The sequence below is a fragment of the Monodon monoceros genome, unplaced genomic scaffold (genome assembly GCF_005190385.1).
Source record: "Monodon monoceros isolate NGI ecotype Baffin Bay Population unplaced genomic scaffold, NGI_Narwhal_1 Super_Scaffold_21, whole genome shotgun sequence".
Taxonomy (NCBI): Eukaryota; Metazoa; Chordata; class Mammalia; order Artiodactyla; family Monodontidae; genus Monodon; species Monodon monoceros.
In genome coordinates this window covers 89,222,260-89,240,557 of record NW_021703778.1, presented here as the reverse complement: position 1 = coordinate 89,240,557, position 18,298 = coordinate 89,222,260, and the positions used below count along the sequence as shown (strand labels likewise).

The 18,298-nt window shown below is 38.2% G+C and overlaps 1 protein-coding gene across 2 annotated transcripts in view; it reads right to left on the bottom strand.

Annotated features, from left to right (window-relative positions):
• TTBK2 (tau tubulin kinase 2) overlaps positions 1–18,298 on the bottom strand; it is a 137,472-nt gene that overhangs the window by 9,537 nt on the left and 109,637 nt on the right. For both annotated transcript variants that reach the window (XM_029239127.1, XM_029239128.1), the window contains exons 10-13: positions 17,555–17,712; positions 9,518–9,734; positions 6,124–6,335; positions 3,750–4,338 (exon numbers count right to left, since the gene is read on the bottom strand). In XM_029239127.1, coding sequence (XP_029094960.1) covers positions 3,750–4,338; positions 6,124–6,335; positions 9,518–9,734; positions 17,555–17,712 — 1,176 coding nt within the window. The remainder of the gene's footprint in view (positions 1–3,749; positions 4,339–6,123; positions 6,336–9,517; positions 9,735–17,554; positions 17,713–18,298) is intronic.

Genomic DNA, 18,298 nt, shown 5'->3' with positions numbered 1-18,298 from the left:
TACACAGCTCCACCACAAAAATCACTTCATGTGGTTTAAGGTAAATGTTTAGACATAGGCCTTCAATGTCAACCTAACAGGTTGGTGCCAACTGTTTATCCCTGAGGTACAGCAGAAAGCCTGGAACTTAGCAGACACCTCACGGAACTGAAGGGCTGAAAGAACAGAATTAAGGCAATGCAATCAACTGCTGATCTGACTCTCACAGTACTGGTATTGGTAATTCCTGTAAATACAGCCAGAGGAATCCTCTTAATAGATGCTGACTAACAGATTACAAAAAAAGTACATGTGACTCTCTTTTTGTCTTGCTCCTTCTCTGTGCATTACTTTACACCCCCCACTCCTGCTTTTCTTCTTCTCAATGTCTGAAAAACAAGTCAATGAGGAAAGTCTTTCAGTATGTTGACGATCCCCTGGTATGAGGAAGGCTGCTCTGTGTGACCAATAGAATATGGCAGAAATGATGATATGCCCCTTCTGAGATCAGGTTATAAAAGACAGTGTGGCTTCTACCTTGGTGGAGGGTGTTCTCTCCACCACCACCCCCGCCCCCTTCTCTGTCTCTTTCTCTCCTCACTCTCTGAAAAAGCCAGCTGCCATGTCAAGTATGGAGAGCCTACGTGGTGAGGAACTGAAGCCTCTGGCCAACATCCAGTGAAGAACTGAGGCCTGCCAACAACCATGTGAGTGGGCTTGGAAGTGGATCTTCCCATCCAGTCCAACCCTATGATGATTTCCCTGGCCTACAGCTTGGTAGCAACCTCATGAGAAACCCTGAGCCAGAACGATCAGACTAACCCACTCCTGCATTCCCAACCCTTAGAAAAAGTGTGAAATAATAACTGTTGTTTAAAGCTGTTAAGTTTGGGGTAATTTGTTACACAGCAAAAGGTAACATATAGGTGGTATTATTATTCTCCAGTCACATTTATAGTGTTTCCAAAGGTGATACTAAAATGAAGCACTGCCTTTCTAAAGGACTGTCTAGAACCAAGAGATCATGTGGTACAATCTGCCACAATATCTGTAAGGAATAACCCGTCCAACCTTCTCCCTACCAACAGTGATTACTCAACACCACATAAAACTGGTCACATTCTTTCCTACAGTTACTGTCATTCTGGACCAATAGTTAGACCTGTTTCAGAAGCAGTTCAAGTTACTTTAGTTTCCTTCTCTATCCTTGTTTGTTTATGCCAGCTTAATTTTGCCTCTCCATTTGCTAATCAAAACATAATTTAATATCTCCCCTATAAGCCAAAGTTTAGTCTCATTTTGCTCCCTATAAATCTATGTTGTTCAGCCTCTTTTTAGAAATGATTAGTAGTGGGCTAACTTCATAACTGTTTACCCCAGGGGAAAAAAAATCTAATTTCCAAAAATAACCCCAATTTCTTTTGAATCTAGCAAATTTATCCATCTTTCAAAATATATCATCTAAAAAATTTATACATGCTATTTGATAACCAGTGGTTTCATGTATATGGATAAGGAAAGCCCTAAACAAGGTTCACAAATCTATGCTAAGAAATAAAGAGAATTAAAGAATGCTGAAGTTCTCATCAGTTGATTTAATATGCCAACTATACCTGTAATACAGATAAACTTTTGCTTTGCCTATTTTTATAGTTCTTACATATTTTAAGATACCAGGACAATTTCTTTCATATCATCATGAAGAGGAAACAAGCCTAAATGCAAAAGATATAAACCAACAAACTGTTTCTCATCAGAATATACATGTCCTAATTTAAAATATTCAGATAGAATGGTAATATGTTTTATCATACTGTCTAAGCTAGAGCACGTGATCAGAGCTGCAAGAGACCTAAAGAGACTATTTGGTGGTACTCCCTACTTAATGTGTCTGTAGTTAAGTTAGGGAAGTAACAACATCTGCTTGCAAAAGTAAACTCTGAATGTAGGCCTCAAGAAGAGGCCTACAAAAGAGATATATTTTTATCCCAAGCTCCCCAAAATGAAGGAGATGGTAGGTTCAATACCTTAGACACAAGTGTACAAGTGATGAGGCTGCTATCTAAGAGACCTTCAGTTAAGAAAAAGATTTTTTATTTAATGATACCTGAAAATAAGGTCAAACTTATAATATCAAATATAATATACAAGTCTTTCAAAAATTTGATAGAGAAAATGTTGCAGATAGTGTAAGAGAACCATGAGAACAATTTTTGTGGACAGGACAGTATTGATGGGAGAGAGTAAAAAATACCAGGAGAAATGGAGCCGAGGGTTTAGAACCCTTTACGCAGGGAAGCACACCAGAATGCTGTTGGAAAAATGCATGAGCCAACAGTGAGTATACAGCATACTAGAGTCAAAGAAAAGAAGAAACTGAATCTGGGAAGGTGGAAAGAGGGAATGAATGGAAAGAGGAAGGTGAGGTGGAAAAAGAAATACAGACAAGGGAGGGAGGCATTAGAATCTGCCTCTAGCCCAAAGGGGACCTCTGTACAATTTGGAAAAGGATGCCCCTCAAAGAGGAAACAGCCCTACACAAAGATGCACAGTTTGGCTAGCAAAGTTTGGGTTAGATTTCAGCCCCAACTTGTTCCCTTGGCTAGGTCTCTTTATGCAGTGAATGACTTGTATAACTACACAAAACAGTCCTAGGAAAGAAGGAAAGACCAACTAACTATGATGAAGAAAGAGGCAAGCATTTATTTCTCTATTTCGAAGTGCAGGTAAATTCCTACAGAGCTGTACACAAAATCAAATTTTGCTACCTTTTCTTACTGTTTTACACCTGCGTGTGCAATTCTGTTCTAATTGAAAACACTTCAGCTCGCGGAACAATGCTGTTACTGGTGAGCTGGAAAAGACAGCCGCTAGCTGATGAGGGCATTTAGGGAAACCTGGTACACCCACACATGTAAGGACAGATGGACCTGCTCGCGCCTGAGACGCTGCCTTCATATCTGGCTTTTGTGAGACTCACACAGTCACAGAGGGCACCAATGCTTACTGATAAGAACAGGGTAACAGGTGTCTCCAGCTAAATGCCCAAACTGAGAATAAAGGGTGAGTTTCCTCAAAATGTTCCTTTGCAGAAGGCCTGTATCACAATTGCCTTCAGCTGCCTGTTAAGATGCAGATTCCTGGGCTCTCACTCTCCCAAACCTACTGAAGCAGAAGTTCTGGAAGTGAGGCTGGGACTCTATTTTATAAACAACAGACATTAAGCTTGGAAAACTACTATCAAAATAAAAATTAAATGTGAAAAAAATAGTTGGAAAACTACTGTTTAAAAGGAACATAAAATATGACAAATTTCTGGGTGACGGTTATGAAGGAGAAAGGAAACAAAAAGAATGATACTAGCAATGGTGTACAGTATAAAGTACAAACCATGAATGGTTAAATACATGCCATCCTCACTATATTTATAATGTAGAGTTCAAAAACCTCTAGAATTACAAATTTTTAAAAAGTCATATTATATATACACATGCAGATAGACAGCTCTTGTGGTCTAATTATAAATGTTATTATGAAATTAGGTCATAATGACATTTCATGTATTAGGTTGCTATCCTGATAAAAAAGTCTCACTTCTTGAGAAATTTCACATTGGAAGATGGACTACAGAACTTAGTCCAGACATCATTCCCTACACCCATGTGCCAAACTTAGGCCTCTGCAGAAGAATCTTAGTTGATCAACTATTAGTCCTTTCTTAATAGCACCTTGAGTGGATGACAGAAAAATGACAGGAGCAAATCACTTACTGCTGTAAGGGGTCCTTCTGCTTGTGCCTCCATTGGACTTGTGAGTGTCACTGCAATAAATTGACTAGCAGCTCCAGCCTGGAGTTCCAGCCTATCTGCATATTGTTCTGAAGCAGCAGTGGCAGGGCACTTCCCAGAAACTGCTAAGATCACACCTGAGGTTTCCTTCTTTAAATGATCATTTTCTGCCCAAGGACCCAATCGGAGCTTTTCATCTTGAGGCGATTCCTCTAGGACTTGAAGGACTTCGGGTTCCTCATCGGAAGGGCTTCCAGTTGTTTTATGGCCTAAAGCCTCATTTGTCCTAAAATCCCGAAGGTCCTGTTCCTTATCCACAATCACCCATTCTTTGGAGTCAACCTCCTGCTTGCAGGAGCTTAGGTTAACGGCTACAAATCCATTGCTGCCACCACCATCTGCCTGCTCAGGGGTGTTGGCAGAGGCAGGCTTGGAAGCATCTGGAAGATACTCTTCATCATAGCGCCAGATGTGGTCAGTACGGGACACAGCAGGAACACAAGGCTTATGAAGCAGAGCAGGGAGAACAGATTCCTTTCCTTCACTGGAATCTTTCTGCATTTTCTCCAAGCTTAAGAAAATGAACACAAGTTACTTAACTGTCCTAGGGAGAATACTTATTATATAGCCTATAAGTTCTATAAAGAACTAATATTTACCCACAGATGAGAAAAAAACAATATGGATAAAGCATAAGGAACATTTCACAGGTGGATAACACTCTGCTCCACCTGTCATAATCCTGTTTCGGAAGATGGAGCCCGTAGGAGGAAGATGTCTCTCCTGCTGCTGGGCAGGAAAGAAGCCTAACCAGGTTAACCAGGGTGACTTGTGTGATCCAGTTCACCTTTGCTGTGCCAATTCAATCACACTGCCCTCTGCTCTCTGCTCTGAGGGACTGAGGGACAACTTACCCAAGGGGCTTTTGCCTCAGCAGAGGCCCTACAAAAGGAAATGAGGAAGCTAATACACATCAGGCAAATGCTTTCTGCATTTGTTTTGTCTTCAGAGAGGTATATAAATGCATACTCATTCAAGTAAACTCCTCCAAAGACAGGGCTAAGCAATAGTGTGGCTGGTGGTATTTGGCTGCACTGGCTTCTGAGAACTGCTCTCACCTGCAGGGAAGCAGTTTAAGCAATACACTTGTTCCTCTCCTGAAGTTTGTAATTAGGTGCTTCACTTCCTTCAACTGTTCCCTATTCATTCTAGGCTCTGGCTTGAGTTCATTTTCTTGGAGTACTTCTGTTCTCTGTCTTATCTCTCAGCTCTTCCCTCAGCCTGGACTCTCTTTTTAGTTACATTCTTTTGTTAGACTAATTTTTTCCCAAACTAAGCTTTTATCCCTATCACACTTTTATTTTTATTCCCAATCTCATGCACAACTGAAAATGTTTAAACACTGCCCCAGTCCATCCTTTTGATCATATCAACGTGTAGACACAAGCTTACATCACATAGCTGTGAGACTGAATGAGTACCATATGAAGAATACACAGCTATGAAGTACTGTTTAAAATGGAAGCTAGATTGGACAAGGCCAGAAGTGGCTGAATTATCTTCAGACACAGTAACTATTATGTTAGTTAAATACATGGTCCTTCTAACTTCGTATTTCTTTGCCAATAGTAGCCACTGGGGATGTACAATTGAAGGATGTGACTATTATTAAGGTCACTCAGGTCTTAATATTACTAAAGCCTTCTATAATTCATAAATATATCCCAAGTTCTTTTTAAAGTTTCAGTCTTTTGTTATCAAAATTGGAGATAAGGGGCCTTAGAACTGTGAACTACAAACAGTCGTTACCTATGTATAGCTCTCTAAAGTTCCACCTTTCCTTCTTTCTAGGTAGAATGATAAATATTCATGTCTCTTTTTCCTACAGCATTTACTCATAGAAGGCCTTCATTAAACTGAATTCAACTGCCTATCACTTGTATATAAATTACTTTTTCCCCTACTTCATGTACTCTTCCTTCTTCTTGCCTAATACCATATTTTTCATGCCCTCTCTTACAATGCATCTTCTCCATTCCAATAAAAGAGATCATCTTCCAAACAAAATCACTTCAAAATGTTCATTTAATTCATACCTAGTCTTATGAAGTTTCCAGCTCCCACAGCCAAAGGCTATATGTTATAGAACTTGTAATAATATCAGAAGGCAAGTCACATTAAGCATGAGGATGTTAACTAAAAACATGGATAAAGATGATGACAGCTTAATCAAATCAGTGCTACAAAAATGCAAAAACTCCTTATCTGAAAAACTTTACATAATAGAAAGTAATAATATCAATAGTGTTTTAGTTGCTTTAAAAAAAAAAAAAGAAAAAGAAAAACTATTTTATACCAAGTCTCAAGAAACTTGTCAGTATCTGGCTTTGGCTCCAGCACCAAACGTTTTTCCAGCTCAAAGCTGTGGATGGAACGTAACTTTCGCACCAATGGAACATCTCTGTCTGGCTGAGTAATCTCTGAGCGGACACGAATTGGTGAACCGAGGCTTGGAGCATTCAGAATACCATTTGCTTGACCATGGCTGTTCTCCTCTTCAGTAGCAGCCTAGCAAAACATAAAAGGAAACCATGAAAAACATTCTAGTCACTATAAACGATAGGAATCATTGAAGTCTTTCAAGATAATATAAGCAAATGATCGGGATTTTGTTTCAGAAGGTTAGGATATTTTGGCTAGTGTGATTCATTACACACTTGTCTATTAACCCTTTATTAAATAAGTTTTCTAAATTTATTCTCAGTTTCAGTATTTTTAGTGTTTTATATTTTGGTGCAAAGATAAACAGACTGAAAACATTTAACAACCTTGGCTTTTTGTATTATGTCTAACTAAATGCTTGCAGGACCTTATTCCACTAAACCAAAATTAAACCTGGAGAGGACATTCTCTTTGAGACATAAGTGGTCTCACAAGAGGTAGGAGAGGTCGCCAAGCCTGAATACTCCCTGTCTCAGTTCCTCTCTAAAAACCAACCAAACAACAACAACAAGAAAACTAGAGCTAGAACAATAAGCAGCTGGATAGAGCAGAAGGAGGCTGAGAATGAGGCAGCCCAGAGGGGTGGAGGTGCCTAAGGACAGAGGATACAGTAGCACGATTACCAGGGAAATTAAGCTTTACACCAGCAGTAGGGAGAGAGAGGAAGTCTGAATGTCTATTCTGATTAAAGACCCTCAAGAATGCCCAGTTGGTCTTAAACTGGGGGTGCTCTCTGGCTACCAGGAGAAGCAGAAGACAATCTTCTCCGAAGGAAGGTTTCCCCAACCCCCAATTTAGGCCTACAGGACTCCCACGAATTATTAATTAATGAGTAAAACACTAAAGGTAGTCAAACATATAAGAAGGCATGCCACCATGACCAAGAGTCAGCAGAAATGATAATAATAATTTAAAAAGAAGTTTGTAACTCCCAAAGACTTCAGGTATCAAACTTGTTCAGATACAGCATATAGAACAGCTATGCATAAAATGTTTAAATATATAAAGGTCAACAAAGGATTACTTGGAATTAACTGATGAATTTAATATAAATATTCAATTAAGTTGTTAAACAGCAAATTAGCCATAAAAGGCCAAAGTTATTAATTCATGAATAAGAAGACATGGCAAAAGAAATTACCTAGAATGAAGCACAGCAAGATAAGAAGAAAAATATAAAAAATGATATTAAGAGATGACAGAATAAAAAGATCTAATATATGTTTACTTAATTGGTGTCCCTGAGAGAACAGAAAGCATGAAGAGGTGACAATATTTAGGTAGAGAACAGCTGTGCATTTCCCAGAACTGATTAAAAAAAGAGGTATGTGTATGCCTAGACATGTCATAGTTAAAGTGCAGAACACCAAAGACAAGGAGAAAAGCTAAAAAGTAGCTGGGGGAATGGTCATCTACCAAAAGAAAGAAAGAAAAAACAGTAGACTTCTGAACACTAATAATTGAAGACAGAAGAAAAATAACTGTCAATCAAAAACTTTGAAGGCAGCAGAAACTATTTTTAAAGAATAAGGCTGGGGGCTTCCCTGGTGGCGCAGTGGTTGAGAGTCCGCCTGCCGATGCAGGGGACACGGGTTCGTGCCCCGGTCTGGGAAGATCCCACATGCCGCGGAGCAGCTGGGCCCGTGAGCCATGGCCGCTGAGCCTGCGCGTCCGGAGCCTGTGCTCCGCAACGGGAGAGGCCACAACAGTGAGAGGCCCGCGTACCGCAAAAAAAAAAAAAAAAAAAAAAGAATAAGGCTGAAATAAATACATTTACAGCTAGGTAAAAACTGAAAGAGTCCTCTATCACAAGACCTCAACCAAAGAAACTTCTAAAGGGAATATTTCAGGAAGAAAAACGATTGAGTCGGGGACTTCCAAAATTGCAAGGAAATGGTAAACATCTATGAAAATTCCATATAAACATTACTTGTATAAAAGAATACCACTAATAATCTAATTTACATAATTTTTTAAAAGGAAGAAATTAAAAAATAGAAAAGAATTAAATGTAGATTAAATAGTGATAACGTGAAAGAAAACTAAAGTCACTAAGACCTATGTCAAGTGCCACTTCACTCTGTCACATACACAAACACCCATATGGGCTGACAACTGAGAATGTCACTAGAGAATTTTTACTAAGAACAGTTTGCTCCTGGTGTTTACTATAAAGGTGTTTGCTCCTGGTGTTTACTACAAAAATCTGACACTGACTTCCTGACTACTTTTCACTACTTATTCCTGATTACTACTAGTCCAGATAGTGCTAACCAACAACCAGACCACAGGGCAGCATATCACATCTATGCAGAGAATGTTCCTACAAATGACTCCCATTACTGAAAGTATATACTGTTAATTTTTAAAAATTATATAGTTTAAAAATAGAGTATATATTGTCCAAAGATAGGCCAAGCTCCTCAGACGTTGTCACAGAAGATTCTTTTCAAGATACATTTCCCATTCACAAAGCAGGACTAGCCAAGTTTCTATCAATCATGTTAACACATTTGAGCCGGGAGTCTCATTTTACACCTATAAATTTAACCTCCTTCCCAACTAAATAATTATAAAAACACAGGAAGTACCAAAAACTAACTGATTTGTAATTCATTGCCCCTCCATCCCATTAATCATCACCTTCCATGACAATGGAAATGACAGGAAACAGTAAGATCAAAGAGAAATTTGGGGATAATCTACCCAAAGACTAATGAAATCATTTAATTCAGAAGTCTATACTTCTCCCCATACTTACAAGTGGACCTGTTTACAATCCTAATGAAGAAAAAATCATGTTATTCAACATCTACTTTGTCAGCTCATGACCAGTTTGATGCTTTCCACTTCTAACCCTCATTTCCCTGCCTCCATTTGAGATAGTTTTCAGAATGAACACTCAGCTCCATTGGTCTACACTATGGAAGGAAGGTCCTTCTACTTGGAAGGACCATTAACTTCTGTTCTATAGATGTCTCTTCTTTTAGACTCCGTGTCTGGTTATTTTTTTAAAACTACCTTCATCTTTTCCACAAAATACAAGATGAAGATTAATTTTTGGTGTCCATACCTGAGCATTACGAGCAAAATTAGACAAAAATATTGCAATTACAAATATATAAATAACTAGCAATACAATGTTCTACTTCTCATTCAAAACTGAGAATCATGATACTTTGCTACACCAGTAGGAGAAAAATAATAAGACACTGAGAGATATCACTTCCTATGCAAGAAATACACACCTTACAAATCCCAAGCTTTATCTTATTCCTGTTGGTATCCATCTCTTCCCAGACATCCTTCTCCTGGGGACGAGGGTGTCCCAGAGATCCAGGCAATTTATCTGGTGACACACCAACAGGGATGCCATTCTCTCCATCACTAAGCTGTTCATCTGGAAACACCTCATCCGTATTTTCTCGAAGCAAGTCTCCTGGGATGGGAGTGGCATTGGCAATTCTGAAAATGAGGAATGAAAATAAGGCAGAACTTAAAAACACCAGAATCAAAAATTACTATGGGGGCTTCCCTGGTGGCGCAGTGGTTGAGAGTCCGCCTGCTAATGCAGGGGACACGGGTTCGTGCCCCGGTCCGGGAAGATCCCACATGCCGCGGAGCGGCTCGGCCCATGAGCCATGGCCGCTGAGCCTGTGCGTCTGGAGCCTGTGCTCCGCAACAGGAGAGGCCACAACAGTGAGAGGCCCGCGTATCGCAAAAAAAAAAAAAAAATTACTATGGGACTATCCTACATTCTGTTTCTGGATTTAAATGATGAAGTCTATACATAATTAAGAAAGTAAAACAAAACAAAAAACCTCAGAAACTTAGGGCATGCCAATTCTACAAACTAAAAATGCATTTTTTTTTGGCCGCACTGTGTGGCATGCGGGATCTTAGTTCCCCAACCTGGGACTGAACCCGTGCCCCCTGCACTGGGAGCACAGTCTTAACCACTAGACCACCAGGGAAGTCCCTAAAACTGCATTTTTGTTTTGTTTTTTATTTTATTTTTTTAACATCTTTATTGGAGTATAATTGCTTTACAATGGTGTGTTAGTTTCTGCTTTATAACAAGGTGAATCAGTTATACATATACATATATCCCCATATCTCCTCTCTCTTGCGTCTCCCTCCCACCCTCCCTATCCCACCCCTCTAGGTGGTCACAAAGCACCGAGCTGATCTCCCTGTGCTATGTGGCTGCTTCCCACTAGCTATCTAGTTTTAAAACTGCATTTTGATCAACAGAATTTTCAAGCTGATTTAAAAATACAAATTCTGATATAACTCCCTAATTTAACAATCACTTTAAAAGTTAGAAACCTTTCATTTATTTTGCAAGGATTCTTTGTGTATTTTAATATTTTCTATTCTTTACCCATTTTTCTTAGAGAATAACAAAAACTATAAACAGAAAAATGTTAAGTGTCATAATGATATAAGCAGGTATCAGGTCAATCAGTTTTGTTTTATTTTTTAACTAGTGTGCAATATGCATTTGCTTTTTCATTTACAGACTTTTTACTAAGTACCTACTACATGTAAGGCCCTAGGGACATAAAAAGAAGAAAGGAAATTCTTGCCCTCTAGGGGAAACTAGAAATTCTGCAATTATACAGTTCATATGGTCCTGTATAAACTGATTATCAACAAATAGAAAATATTAATTGGCACTTGTCTATATGTTCTTTCAAAGCAATTTCATGTCCTATTTACATAGTTGGTCGCCTCTCCCTTAGACTTCTGGCCCATGAGGGGCTTTTCTAGTTCTCAGCTATCACTCACTAAGTGATCAGGCCCCTGCTGGCTCTAATGTTCTGTAACTAGTATGTTCTACTCTACATACTAGTTGTTGGTTTTTTTAAAAAAAATATTGCTGACTGAACACAACATTCAGCACACAGTGAAACCTTTTCTTAGTGTTATCTGCACTGTCTAAAGGCAGAAAAAAACGCCTTCAGTAGATTATACTGACACATACAATTATTATGAGTGGGAAAACAGACATCTTCTCAGTGTACCACTCTAAGGGCAATGGTTACACCCTGGCCCAGGTGTCATAAATATGTCATGATTTAGAACCTGCTGCATAAAAAAATTAAATTAAATTAAAAAAAAAAGAACATGATTTTTCAGGGACTTGTTCCACCTGATGTGATGACCTTCACTACCACCACTCTCAATGTTAAACTGGAAAAGCACTGATAATGGCTCCCAGGGAAAAACCGTACAGCCTTGTAAAGTACTCCCTGTAGTTCTGACACTGGGATACAGTGGAAAGGTAGTTTGACCCAAAATAGTTCAAATGAAAGGATTTATTATAAAAGTAATTAAAGTTCAGAAATAGACTACTTAAAAGATATATTTTTCAGATATAAGTTCAATATAATTTGTTTATTGACATAAGGAATTATAATGGACACTAACCTACATGTGCTATGTGGTAATCCAAATGTTTACTGAAAGAATTCCCTCTATTCCTGAGAAAAGGGAATGGCAAAGGAGGAATATTTGAATTCAGGAAGCTCAACCTACTAGCTCCACATTTTTTCCCCCATTTTAATCACTCAATGTTCTTCCAAATCCTTTTTTCCCTAGCCTAGCTACGATTCTGCTTCTTTCCAACTACCCCAATTCCTTGGCATTTCCTCCTTCCATCTCTGAAACTGCCTCTATTTTTATTCTATCCTAGTTTCCCCCTTATATCGTGTGCTTCAGTGTAAGAGCACACACTTCAAGGAATATTTCCATCTTCTCCACACAGGCTACCTCCCACATGACTCAGGTTCCTCTCAGCATTTATTCCACCAGTTTTATTCCTTCCTTAATTATTATTTTCTTCCTTCTCCTGTAACTCTGATCCAAATCTGGAGTTTGAGATATGGAAAGAACGCATTCTTGCCCAAGACAATTATATTATGTTCAGGAATAAGTATGATAAGAAAGATATATGTGAGAGTATTATTAGCACACGGCCTGTGTTTGTAGGCAAGGTATAAATTACAGAAGCAGATTAAAGGAAAAAATTAAGAAGATATATGGAAGAACTGGACAGATGTCAAGAGAAGTCATAAGATTGGACACCCTTTTCATATGCCCGTCCCCATAATCTAAGGTAGGGGTCGGCAAGTTAGGGCCTGTGAGCCAAATCTGGCCTGTTCACCTATTTTTGTAAATACTGTGTATGACACACAGGCATGCTCATTCATTTACATACTGCCTATGTCTGCTTTAGCACTACAGTGGCAGCAGTAGTGGTGACAGACAGCAGAGCCCACAAATATTTATCTGGCTCTTAGTGAACGATAAGGCTTGCTAACTCCTGATCTAAAGCATCCTCTTACCTTTTCCTGAACTTACTTTCTCCCTCTATTAAGAACTAAGAGTTGTAGGACATAAATTATCATTTTTTCTCTTTAACACTGATTCTCTAGGGCTTTCCAGGTATTCTACCATATCATCTGCAAAAAGAGATAACTCAGAGGTCAGCAAACTTTTTCTAAAGGCTCAGAGAGCGAATGGTAGGCTTGTGGGCCTAATACTTTGCAGGCAAGATGGATGCTAAAATTAGTAGGCAAATGTATGAAAAAACAAGTTCATTCGAATAGTCTCAAAGTATCTTCTCACAAGATAATTATTACTTACAAAGGGAAAAATAGTAACTTTATATAAAGTGGAAAACCTAACACCACCTTAACCAGATTACCAACATTAATATAATCAGTAATAAGACATCTTGACATTATATATCTCCTTATTCAATGCCATCGATTTTCCTCTTATCTTGGCTTTAAATGTATACCACAGATTCTTTTTTTTTTTAAGAACTTTTTAAAAAAATTAATTTATTTTTGGCTGTGTTGGGTGTTCGTTGCTGTGCGCGGTGCAATGGGGGTTACTAGTTGTGGCGAGTGGGGGCTACTCTTTGTAGCAGTGCACGGGCTTCTCACTGCAGTGGCTTCTTTTGTTGCTGAGCACCGGCTCTAGGTGCACGGGCTTCAGTAGTTGTGGCACATGGGCTCAGTAGTTGTGGCTCGCGGGCTCTAGAGTGCAGGCTCGGGAGTTGCGGCACACGGGCTTAGTTGCTCTGTGACATGTGGGATCTACCCGGACCAGGGATCAAGTTCATATCCCCTGCAATGGCAGGTGGATTCTTAACCACTGCACCACCAGGGAAGTCCCTGTACCACAGATTCTGATATGTAGTGTTTTAATTATCATTATTTTTCCTATAGCTTCACTTTGTATTTTCCCTTTCACCCAAGAGTAGTTTAATTGGAGGTTTTTAAGTTTCCAGGTGGAAGGGCCTTTGACATTTTTGTTTTTGTTAGCAATTTCTAGTTCTATTACAGTGTGATCAGACAGTGTAATATTTCTGCTTTACAGAACAATTTATATGTTTTCTTGGTGACCTGATAACTGATCAATTTTTATAAATGTCCCAGGGGTACTTGAGCAGAAGGTGTAACCTCTATCATCAGGGTGTAGATATTGAAAAATATGCCTAAGATCTACCTTATTGATTGTGTTGTTTGTCTTCTATTTCTTATTCTTTGTTCACTTGAATTCAGTCTTGAACTGAGTTGTATATTAAAATCTCCAATTACTAGTGTGTTTCTTTGTCTCCTTTAATCTCTCATAGTTGTTGCTTCCTAAAGATGACTGTTGTGATTCTGGTGACTAAATATTAATAAATACTATGTCCCACTTGTGAACTGTGACACTTAACATTAAAAAGTACCCTTCCATCTCTGTAACTTTTAAAGCTTTATTTTGGCTTGAATTCTACATTGTCTGATATCAGGATTGTTATTCTCTTCTGTTTCCATTTTTCTAGTTTGTCTTTGTCCATCCCTTTCTGAAACATGTTTTTTTAGGTATATCTCTTGTATACAGCATATGTATACAGCTATATAAACCAAACTAAAAATCTTTTTCTTTTAATAGATGTCCCCATTCATATTTATTGCTATGACTGATATGTTTGGTCTTAACTCTGTCATAGTATTTTATAATTATGGGTATTTTGTCATATTTGCTATATTTCTTTCTCTACAAGATGAGTATTCTTTGTACTTTAATTTATAAACTTTTAAGAATATATATTTTAGAAGGTTTGCCTTTTTGTTCTAATGGTCACCTTTGGACATTTACCTTTTTAAATGCTCTTAGTCCCCTGTTTCCTTATTTAACCTTTTGCTATTGAGTTTCTCAGTTTTAATTGGTATTGTTTTGTTTTTCTTCTTCGGGGACTAACAATATGAATGCTATTCCTTCTCGGCCTTCCATTGGCACTACTTTCTCTCTAGCCCTTTTAAATGATTTCTTTATTTTCATTCTCTTGGGGCTTTTTTCCCCCTGACCTTATTCAATGCCCTTTATTAAACTTTCATTTGCGTCTACTGTCCTTTGCGCATCTTGTGATTTATTCAATTGTGAGATATCTTTTTCTTCCATTTCTTTCCTGAGTTCAACGAACTATCATTTCATTGTTTCCTCCCTCTTTTCCTTTTCTTTCTTCTCTCCCTCCCCACACCACACTCACTCTATTTCTTAGTTTTCAAATTTCTGATCCAAGGTGGTTATCCATATCTTCAATGCATGAACATATTCAGTTCCATTTGGGGTTCTGTCTTATAATTTTCTTCTTCATAGTTGTTTATTCCTGACAGGAAATTTCCTTAGTAAATATGTATTAGATTTTCTTGAGTTTTTGAAATAACACTTTATGGATATTTAAAATATTTTTCTTGTTCATTTTTGTGGCATTGGAATGTTTTACAGGATTCACAGATTAACTGGTGCCCTCCTCTGTCAGTATAGCAAAGTCCAAACACTTTAGTGGATTTTTATTTGGTCAGAGGAGATATTGTGTATCTTCTGATTTTATAGTTCTCTTTTCTTATAGGTAATTAAATTTTATTTCTCCTTTTTCCCCTCTGTAATTATTCATTTATTGCCTTTCAGCTCCAAATTCATCCTTATTGCCTATTCTGTGAAAGTGGATCTGTGCCCTTTAACTCTTTTCCTTTGCCAGCTGGCATGGGAGCTTTGTCAGTAGAGGGCACTGGAGAGACCCTGCGGGAGGAAAGGGTTTTGCTTTGGGTTCCACTGTGCAGCTTGTCAAGCTTCTCCAGCATGTGTGGCTTTCCCTGTGCCTGTCTCCTGCAGTACACAGACAGCAGCAACCAATATCTTCCCAGAGCAATGCCTACTACCCATAAGTTTTGTAGCAGAGTGTCTCTAGTAAGACACTTCCAGTAAATCGTTTTCTCTGGCACTCCAGAGGGCAAATTTCCATCAAGTTCCAGAGGGCACATATTTCAGCAAATTCTACCAGTATGGCATTAGAGCAACTTCCCTGCCATTCAATGAGTGAGGACATACACTCACCAACAAGGTCAGTACTCAGCCCTGGGGTGGGGACTGAGGGAGCTTTTCCTTGGATGCTTAATTCAGCCCTAGGAGTAGGAGCTGCACTTTATATTTGCTATTCCTGTATTCTTTACGGTTCTGTCTACTTTTTCAATCCCACATTATTCCAATTTTGTGTTATAGGTAATAATTCTTTGTATCATCTTTCCCTGTTCAAATTACTATGTAGTTTCTCTCTCCTGGTTGGACCCAAACAGATATGTGCTTTTTTCCTTCACCATTCAACTGACAAAGGGTATTTCTCCCTTTTTGTCTTTTTTCTTCCTCAGAAGCTACATGTTTTGAATCATGAATATTTTTATCTCCCTGTAGTTTATTATCTGATCTACCTGGATACTTTTTAGTATTTTCATTCTTTGGATGGATTTAGTCTTTCTGATGTTCGTTTTAAATCAACCTTAAGTCCCAGGGCTAACTTTCCTCTTCCCACAGTTTTTATTGATCTGCCTTCAGTAAGCTTCGTGGCAGGGCTGGGTGAGGCAGGAGCATAAGAGATATTACAGAAGGCCTTGGGGTTTTGTTTTTTTCTCTTTTTACTTACAGTTAGTTTGATTTGGGCATCCTTTGTCTTCAAATTATGCTGAGGACATAGCTTTTATGTAGTTTTATTTTTCCTTTCTTATTATTCTATCTTATTTTAGGAAAAAACTTTGGGATATGGGAACTTAAAATCTATTCATTGACTTCAGCTACCCTGAAGTGCTATCACCTGGATTTTTGCAAATGTGAGATTTATTTCTAACAACAATCAAAGGAGGAGGAGGACAAAAGCATTTAAGCAAGAATCAAAATTTCTACATAGGCTCCAGCTCTGTCACTAATCTTTATCTAAAGTTGGATGATTCACTCAGAGTTAGAATTATTTCCTCATTTGTAAAATGGGGTGGCTGGAATAGTGCAGTGAGTCCCAAACTAAGATAAGCATGAGAAACATCTGATGCATATGGACTTCTGTGCCATACCCCTAGACATTCTGATTCAGTAGGTCTGGGGTGAGTCCTACAAATGGGTATTTTAAACAAACATCTGTGGTGATTCTACTATAGCTAGTCAAGGTCTCACATTTAAGAATTCTTAGACTAACTAATCAGGGATATCATCTCCAGTTATATGAGTCCATGTAAGCTTTTCTGATTCAATAAGTTCTAGTGATCTCATCTCAATGTAAAAACAAAGCAATGGATTAGTGATAAAGTGTTCCAATTAACTCATTGTATGATGATTTTTCCCTATTTACTTTTTCTTTTAAACCAACTAGAGCAGGGAAAAAAAAGGGGGGGGTCAGAAAAAAAGACCCCCCCCGAAATAGAAAAACAACAAACAAAAGCAACTGTATTTAATGTATATACAGGAAAAAAAAATTCAAAAAACAAAAAAACCCCCCAAGAAGATGGAAATACACTAACCTCTTCCTAATACACCCCGAAAATTAATCACTTTCATAAGAGGAGTAGCTGCACGTTTTGTTCCCACTAAACTTAAGCACAGTGTAGCCAGAAATAATTGTGGCTTGTTCTTGTTCCGGGGTCCCATCTATTCTTTAGTAGTAAATGCAACAAATGCCCCTTCTCATTTTGGAGAAAATCTACTGTACATCTGACATTAACGAGTAACACAAGCTCTAAGCTGCCATTTCACGGTATAATCTTTAAGTACTTTCTAAGAAAAGTAAATCCAAACAAAGGCATATATAAGAGCAATGTTAATTCAAGGAAACCCATAGGCATCCCTATGTCTTAGCATTGGTCATCTGAGGGAACCTGGATGGCATAAAAGACATTTCTGCTAATATTGATACAACACATCTAGGAAAGACACTGACGAACCACCTGTTTAGGACATACCCAATTGCCGCAGGGGTCAAGCGGGTGTGCAGCTGAGGAGTGGTAGAAGTAGTGGTGGTGGTGAGGGAGCCATCAGTTCCAGTCTTCTCCCAGTCGAAAGGGTCACTCTCAATTACTCCAAAGGTCTTGATGCTGTTGTCAAACACGGATGCAAGAAGCTAAACCACGAAAGGAAAAAACTAGAGTAAGCCAACAGTAAACATAATCACTTTATTCTATAAGAGACAGCACCTCAGACTCTTAAATTAGTTTAGTAGTATGACTTTTTTAAAAAGCCTGATGATACAAATAGGGGAATTTGAATAAGGATTATATATGGATGATGATATTCAATTAATACTGATTTTTCTCAGTTGAGATACTGGTTTTTAGTTATGTAGGATAATGTATTTTTTCTTGGAAGATAAATAATGAAGCGTCATACTTAAAACCTACTTTCTGATGGTTTGGCAAAAGGAAATGTGTATTGTATGTGTATGTGTGCATTCAGTTTCAACCATGTGATCACTTTTTTGTGTGTGTCAAAAAGGGGCATATATGGTTCAACTTAAATAAGTGACCGGGTTAACAGGTGGTATATCTAGGTTAAGAGGCATATAAAAGTTCATTGTGCTGCCTTAGAATTTTTTTGTGGGTTTGAAAAAGTCTTAAACTGTGTGTGTGTGTGTGCACAGGAATTATCAAAAAGAAATCTGCTCTATTATTTTATTTACATTATATATTATTCCATTCTTGTCTTTAAAT